Source organism: Lissotriton helveticus, chromosome 7 (genome assembly GCF_964261635.1).
Source record: "Lissotriton helveticus chromosome 7, aLisHel1.1, whole genome shotgun sequence".
NCBI lineage: Eukaryota > Metazoa > Chordata > Amphibia > Caudata > Salamandridae > Lissotriton > Lissotriton helveticus.
In genome coordinates, this window is record NC_136068.1 from 599176099 (window position 1) to 599184221 (window position 8123).

Sequence of the window (8123 nt, forward strand, 5' to 3'; positions counted from 1 at the left end):
GCAAAGCTGAGACCAGTGGAGGCGACGCGAGATGTGGGACCGGCCATCTTGGAAAGCCAGCAAATCGCTTTCCGTGCAACTTCTGAGGCACCCTTGAAGTTGTGCATTGGGGATCGAGAAGCCCCAGCCCCGAGCATCAACTGCACCGAAGATCACCTCTCCACACTCACCGAGTGCTGCGTGGGGCCCTTTTGCATTTTCCTGCTCTACGCGTCTATCTGGTCACTTTCCCATTGGCTAGTGGCGTCTGTGACGATGAAACCCAAGATCTACACTGCTGGTCTGTTTGCTCTACACTGGCCCTTGCTTCCCTGCAAAGGAGAAGCCCCTCAGTCCTTGCTGGCCTGAGTAAGAAGTCCTCTTTGAATCCTGCGTGGGTTGCCTTTGCCAAGGCTTGTTGACTCTAATCCGAAAGCCGACACCGCCGACAGCGAGAGCCTTTGTGGGACAGTCTGTGTCCAGCTCCTGGTCATCATTGACTCCTCCTTGTCCACGTGGCAGCAGAGACAAGCTTCACGGCATCGCCTGATTGCTTCCCGACATCGCCTGGTTCCTTCCTGGTTTCATCCTGGTCACTGGCTAGACCCAGACTCTGTCCCCTCTGCTTTCAGGTACTCTTCATCCTTGATCCACCCTTGGATCCAACCGGACATCTTTCTCCTGGTCGCCTGCAGCATCTTTTCACAGGTCTCCATAGGATCCAGCGACGAAACCCGACACACTTTGACACCTAGGCACCCGCTTCCTGTGGGTGAGGTAACGCGAGTACTCCGGTGCTCCTGTGGGTATTAACTATCCAAGTGCTTGTGTTTTTAGTAGCTTTATCCTAGGCCATCCGGAAGTGCCCTAAATCTTTGACTTTCTAACTTTACACACCCATTGATTCTCTATGTGTGCACACGTGTGTGTTTAGACACTGCACACGCATCCCGTGGGCCTCCTGCTTCCTAACTGTTGTTAGTCCAGTGTAGTCCCAGTGATTCCCAAGGCCCTAGGCCTTTCCTTTGTTTGTGACGTGGTTCTTATACTACTATTTTAGTATATGGTTTAGCAGGCCACCAGGGCCTATCCATATTGTGCAACTTATTGTATGCGATATTGAGTAACTTGTTATGTGCTTGTGCCTCTGCCCTCATAAAGAGTTCAGAGGATTACTTTGGTAATAAATACATATATTTTATATATATAACCTGTGTGGTGTCCTTTCATTTGGTATTAAAGGGATTGCATATGGTAAAACAGCTGGCTTCACATGCCCTCTTGAGTTTAGCCTAAGACTGCTTGTGTCCATGCTACCACTAGGATAGCTGGTCTATAAGGTTGACTTTACAACCATCACTATAAGGGTTGTTTGGACTGGTGCAAGGTGCTCACTAGAATAGTGAACATCATATACCAGGTCAACTTCTCACACCATCAACACATCAACTATGTTGCCCAACTTCATAACCAATGCATCGTCTTCAACAGCAATGCAACCCCTCCATTGTTCAATTCATCGTCCCGAGCTTCGACGTATCAAAATCAAGGTACTGTCAGCGGGTTTGTGTGACTCCTGTATCTGGCCATTGCTCCATCATGGTCAGACTGAACTTTTTGATTTGCCCTGGTCAAGCTTGACCAGATAGTCACAGTTGGAGCTATTAACTTCTAAGCACTGCATTTGATTTAATCTTACCAAATTCATAACTTGACTTGTGTATGTTGGATTTTTGTTGTTTTGATCTTGATTTATTCAGGTAAATATTGGCTATTTTTCTAAACTGGTGTGGAGTACTTTTGTGGTGTTTTCACTGTGTTACTGTGTGTGTGCGTGCACAAATACTTAACACATTTGCTCTTTAGTTTAGCCTGACTGCTCTGTGACAAGCTACCAGGCAGGTAATAACATTAATTTATTACCACTTTAATTTTCATCCAGCCATCCTGAAACGAGTGTCAGGACGGGGCGAGGCCACTGCTACTGAGTGGCAGCAGTGAGCGGTGCACTTCAGTTTAAAGTGCGCATGTCTATTTGGCCGGCCATCCTGCGAGGGCTAGCCAGGCATGCACATTTTAAACTTCTCTAACCCAGCTGTCTTAAAACAGTTGAGTTAGAGCAAGCGCAAGCCTCCAGTGCCCTTGAGTGCGCCCAGAGAGGCCGCTACCTACAATATTGGCGCTGCTCTCATGCTGGTGAGAACAGCATCAGGATTAGTTAGAGGAATTTGCTGGAGACAGAGCAGAACACAACGGATTAAGGAGGACGTCAGATGTTGTGCAGCAAGCAAGGTTAGTGGTTATTTCTTTTTATTTACACTTACAACTCACCTCGCATGCATGCACGCACTGCACCGATCACACATTTGCCTGCCCCCCCCCCCACTCTGACTAATTGCCAGCCGTGGCTTCTACCAGAGAGTGAGCACAGATAAAGTTTTAGCGTGTACTACACTTACCGTGACTAGAATTGTGGTTTCCGCTTGGACAGGGTGCATACCTCTGCCAACCAGAAACCCAATTTCTAACGTTACCCAACCAAAGTGAACTTCTTTTATTGCCCTCATGTGGGTAAAAGAGTCAGAGAGTCCCACCAGGAACAGAACATGTACTTAATAGATTCCAGATAGTGCTATGCAGCAAGCACGTCAACCCACCAAGCTATATAACCAGCTGGTTTCTTGAATAGCCGTGATCCAGTCCAGAGCCCAACATAGCCAAGCTGTGTGACAAGAATACCTCGAATAAAGTGTGCTTTCTGCCAATTTTATTTTCAGGTAAAATGGGACTTCCAAACAACACCTGATCACCCCAAATCCAGTGTGTTCTCAATTCCGTTAGCCACAGTGCGCAACCACCTCCCTTTATACCCTGAAGACATCAGCGTCTCCCACCACCTTGGTATATGAAATGCAATTTTATGTCAAGAACGGAGGCTCCTATTATGCCTTCTTTTCTTGCTTTATTTTAAATAGCAGCAAGATAAGCAAAGAACTACGAATACCCAGAAGGCCCAGCAGAAAACTACTGGCCAATGGGGTTAGAATAAACAAACAATGGTCCAATCACAACCAGGAGAGTATATATGGCCATCTCTGACCACACGAAGTCCTCTTTTCTTGCTGCTACGCAGAAAGATAAGTCGCATTTTCCTTTTCTCCTTCATATTTTAATGTTTTGTGCGCGTTTCTTGCATTGCTGTGTTGTATTTATGCTCCGTTTGCAGCCGCAGTTACTGTTGTGCTTTACGAGCGTTCGCGCTCCTTTTGCTGGTTGGCCTTTGTTCCGAGTTGCTTCTGCCCCGTTTCGGCCCCCCCCCCCTCGCGTGTGTCAGCGTTTGGTTTCTCCCGCTGCGCACGCTTCCCGCCTTACCGGCTGTTCCCTCACAGTGCTCCGTGGCTCCCTGCTGCTCATTTCTTTACCGCAGTTTGCTCAACGCAGTGTCCGCCCCCAGGGGAGTGTCTCCCTGCCATTCCGGCCCGTTTCCGCCCCCTTTACTTTCCTCTCTGCATTAACCCTTTACCTTCCGTTTTTGCTGTCATGGAAAATACAAGCTCTCCAGCGCTGGATAATGAGGAAAGCGAAGCTTTCAAGTCAGACCTCAGTCACTTTATTAATACTTCAGTGGAGACTGCTGTCGAGGCTTCTATGACTCGTGTGTCCAGACACATGGAAAATTCCCTTTTAAGCCTCATGACCAAAGCTTTGGCCCATTCTGCGGGGGATAGCAGAAAGCGTAAACTGGTTCCTTCCACTTCTCTGCCTAAAAAAGTGTCACTGTTGGGTCGCGAGGCCTCCTCGCATTTGGTTGAGGACGTGGTTCCTCCCAGGCCTCCTAGCAAGGAGGGGTTAAAGGTTGCTATGTCTAAGAGTAAAACTAAGACAAAAAATGTGGAGGTTCCTAAGAAGCTGGTCATTGATGCAATTCCTGACACGGATGATGATGATGATGATATGGGTGACACAGATGATTCGACTGGGTTACTTCATTTGCTTGATTCTCCTTCCCCCAAGAAAGCGAGATTGGATGCTTTTGCGTCTGAACCTGTTTTGGATTCGGAGGGCCAGCCTATGTTTGACCCCTCTTCTATCAGACATCCCAATTCTACTGAGTGGTTCCCCACTCCTCATGTGGGTGAATACATCTCCTCCAAGCTCCGTCTGCCCTTGGACAAGTCTGTTCGTGCTAAGCTTAAGTCTGAGTGTCCAAAACCTTCCCTTCCTTGTCATGTCACCGTTACCCCTTCAATTGATCAGCCCCTTCTTACTTTCTTCTCGAAGTTTGGCAAGGATCCCCGCAGGGGTGTGGATAAGGCCTGGTCCACTTGCCAGGACAAGCTTTTGGATGTTGTGGGCCCTTTGGCCCGGGTTTTGGATATGGCGGAGACGGCCCGATTGGAAGGTTCGGACCTTGATCCGGAAGAAATCTCTTTGTGGCTTCAACGCTCCTTTTGCCTGTTAGGTAATGCCAACGCAGCGATCACTCATGAGCGCCGTAAAGGACTGTTGATCAAATTGGATCCGAAGTTGGCCAACCTAGCTACCCAGGACCCGGGTGTCAAGGCTGACGGCCTTTTGTTTGGCGATTCCCTTGTCAAGGATCTCAGCCGTTACGTGTCCACATTTGCTTCTTTAGACAAAGCGCAATTTTCCATCAAAAAAGTGTTTGCCCCTCGGGTTTTTGGCAGGGCCGGCAGAGGCAGGAACCGCTCTTCCGGCCGCGGTTACCCGCACCAAGGTTCCAGAGGCGCAGCCAACTCCGGCTATCAAGAATTCAAGCCACAGTTCTATCCCCAAAGAGGTCGTGGCTTCAGGGGTCGAGGACAGAAAGGTTTCCGCGCCCACAACAACAACGTCAACAACCAAGGTGAGCCCTCCCCCTCCTATCGGAGGACGTCTTGCTCTTTTTCGTCACAGGTGGCGCGAGCTCACGGCGGATCCCTGGGTCCTCAATACCGTTCAAGGCTATCTCATCGAGTTTTACGCTCAGCCTTTCCAGTCTATTTTTCCTCCTCCGTTGGTTTTTTCCGCAGACGTAGCTCTGCTCGTCTCACAGGAGATCCGAAGTCTTCTTCTCAAACAAGCCATTCTTGTCGCTCCCTTCGATCCCTCAGGTTTTCTAAGCTCCCTCTTTTTGGTTCGAAAAAAGAACAAAAAAGTTCGTCCAGTCATCAATCTCAAGTGGTTCAACCAGTTCGTGGTTTATCGCCACTTCAAGATGGAGACCATTCTCCATCTCAGGGATACGTTACGCCAATCCGATTGGATGGTCAGACTCGATCTACAGGACGCATATCTTTCCATTCCTATACACGAGGCCCACACCAAATTTCTACAATTTCAGTGGTCCGGTGTCACTTACCGATTTTGTTCTCTTCCTTTCGGACTTTCTTCCGCTCCTTGGTGCTTCACCAAAGTGATGAAGCCAGTGGTGTCCCATCTGCGCTCCCTCGGTATTCGTCTCATCATTTATCTAGACGATATCTTGATCATGCACTCGGACATGCAGACTCTTCTTTCTCACCTCGAGATTGCTCAGTCTCTCCTTCTGGATCTGGGTTTCCTCATCAATTCCGAGAAATCTATGTTAGTCCCTTCTCAGAGTGTGGAATTTCTAGGCTTCCGAGTGGACTCTTCCACCGCATCTCTTTATCTCCCGAAATCCAAAGTTTCAGCCATTCGGTCAGAATTATGTCAAATTCTTCGCCTTTCCGAGGTGTCTCTTCGTTCGCTAGCAAGGGTCGTAGGCCTTCTGTCAGCCTCCATTCAAGCGATCTTTCCAGGGCCTCTGCACTATCGTGCTCTGCAGCGCTTGAAGATTCGTCATCTTCGCCAGGGCTTGGCGTACTCGGATCTTATCCAGCTGGACCAAGAATCCCGTCTCGAGTTACAATGGTGGATAGACCATTTAGATGCGTGGAACGGGAGGACGATTTTTGCAACGGCCCCCGATCTTGTATTAGAATCAGATGCCAGCCTGTCGGGTTGGGGCGCCCGATGTGGTTCAATCTCGACTGGAGGTACATGGTCTCCAGAGGAGTCGTCATTGCACATAAACTGTTTAGAGATGCTGGCAGGCTCCTTTGCAATCCGCAGTCTGGCAAAAAACAAAGCAAGTTGTTCCATTCTCCTTCGGATGGACAATGTTTCTGCGGTTCGCTACATAAACCATCTAGGTGGCACAAAGTCAAAACCGCTGGCGGAACTTGCAAAGAGCCTTTGGCACTTCTGTCTTCAACACAAGCTATCTCTCCGAGCGGAATATCTCCTGGGCAGTCTCAATGCCATCGCAGATTGGCACTCTCGATACCTTCGAGATTCAAGCGATTGGAAGCTGCTTCCCTCCGTCTTTCTTTCTCTCTCCCAGAAATGGGGTCCCTTTTCTATCGATCTCTTCGCTTCCCGGCTCAATTCCCAACTTCCCGCTTTCTTCAGCTGGAGACCGGACCCTCTTGCTCTCGCGACAGATGCATTCCTGCAGGATTGGTCTCTGAATCTCAATTATGCGTTTCCTCCGTTCATAATGATCAACAGGGTTCTGGCCCAAGTTCGTCGTCAGTCGACATCCTTGGTTCTCCTGGCTCCTTTCTGGCAAGCCCAAATCTGGTTCCCCTCTCTCTTGGAGCTCGCGGTGTACTTTCCGGTGCTGCTTCCCTTCAGCGAAGATCTCCTGCTAGATCCTCAGGGACTTCCCCACGCCTTGGTTCTGGACAGATCTCTAGTTCTGTCCGCTTGGAGGATCTCCGGTCTTCCGCGTCTGACGTCTTCATTTCACAGGAGGCTTCAATCTTTATCAGCAGAGCTTGGGCCCCTGGCACCTCCAGAGCCTACAAGTCCGCTTGGTCTTTATGGGCAAGCTGGTGTATGGAACGGTCTGTCGATCCCTTTTCAGCTCCTTTAAGCCTCGTGGTTAATTTTTTGGCTTCCGTAGCCAGTGCGGGTAAGTCCTATCGCACGGTTAATCTGTACAGATCTGCTATCTCTTTGAATCATTGTCCTATTGACAATAAACCTGTGGGTTCCCACCCTTTGGTGTGTCGCCTGCTTCGTGGAGTTCGATTTTCAAAACCTCCGTTGGCTAAGTATTCCTTTTTGTGGGATGTTAATTTGGTGTTCAAATTGTTTATTTCATGGCCTGCAAATGATGCTCTTTCTCTCAAAATGTTGTCAGCCAAACTTACCATGTTGTTATGTTTAATTTCAATCAAACGTGTCTCTGATGTCAGAGCTTTGGATTTGTCTTCCAGACAGTTTTCACCTTCTGGTGTTTTGTTTCAGGTTCACAGGCGTACCAAAACCAATATACAATCTGTGTTTTATCCTTATTTTCCTTCACAGCCCCAACTTTGTGTTGGACAATGTTTAAAGAGTTACGAACAAAAAACTGCTGGTCTCAGGTCTTCCTCTCATTCGCAATTGCTCATTTCTTTTCGCAAACCCCATCTCCCTGTGTCCTCTGCCACTTTAGCCCGTTGGGTGAGGTGGATCATGTCCCTTGCGGGCATTGATGTTACTGCTTTTGGTGCTCACTCGGCCAGGGGTGCCATGGCCTCTAAAGCCTTTTGGGCAGGCTCTCGTTTGGAGGATATCCTGAAATCAGCAGATTGGTCTAATGATGCTATTTTCAAAACGTTTTATTGTAAACCTGTTGTTTCTGCTTCTTCTGTAGTTGTTGATATGCTTTGAACAAGCATAATAGGAGCCTCCGTTCTTGACATAAAATGTAGATTTTCCTAGTATATATGACGGAAAGTCTTAATTTTATTAAAGACACGGAGGCGAGTATTATCCCACCTCTATTCTACTAATTTTGTCTGTTTTTCCCACCCTTAGGAACTCCGGCTTTACCACCGACCTCCAACTGAACCTGCATCTGCTCCAGTGGATGTTCTTTCTTCATCGGGGAATCTCCTCCAGCGCTTTCCTGCAGTCCTGGGTTTCCTACAGGATATTTTGGCTTGGATTATGACTGTGTGCATTTTAGTTTCTATATTTCTATTGTTTATGCATTCTCTTTGACTTCTCGCACAAGAAAATAGTGGAGAAGTGTGGCTCACTGGTTAGAGGAGGCAGACCCTGAAGCAGAGGTCAGACCCGGGACCAGGGTTCAATTCCCGACGCGGCAGGGTCTTGAGCCCAATTAT

At 48.3% G+C, this 8123-nt stretch overlaps 1 protein-coding gene across 1 annotated transcript; it reads left to right on the top strand.

Moving 5' to 3' along the window:
* The first annotated feature begins 3612 nt into the window (after positions 1-3612).
* On the top strand, positions 3613-7844 carry LOC144769192 (uncharacterized). Its single transcript, XM_078653213.1, has 2 exons — positions 3613-4846; positions 7813-7844. The coding sequence occupies exons 1-2, from the start codon at positions 3628-3630 to the stop codon at positions 7842-7844; spliced, it is 1251 nt and encodes a 416-aa protein (XP_078509339.1). The 5' UTR covers positions 3613-3627.
* The last annotated feature ends 279 nt before the right edge of the window (positions 7845-8123 follow it).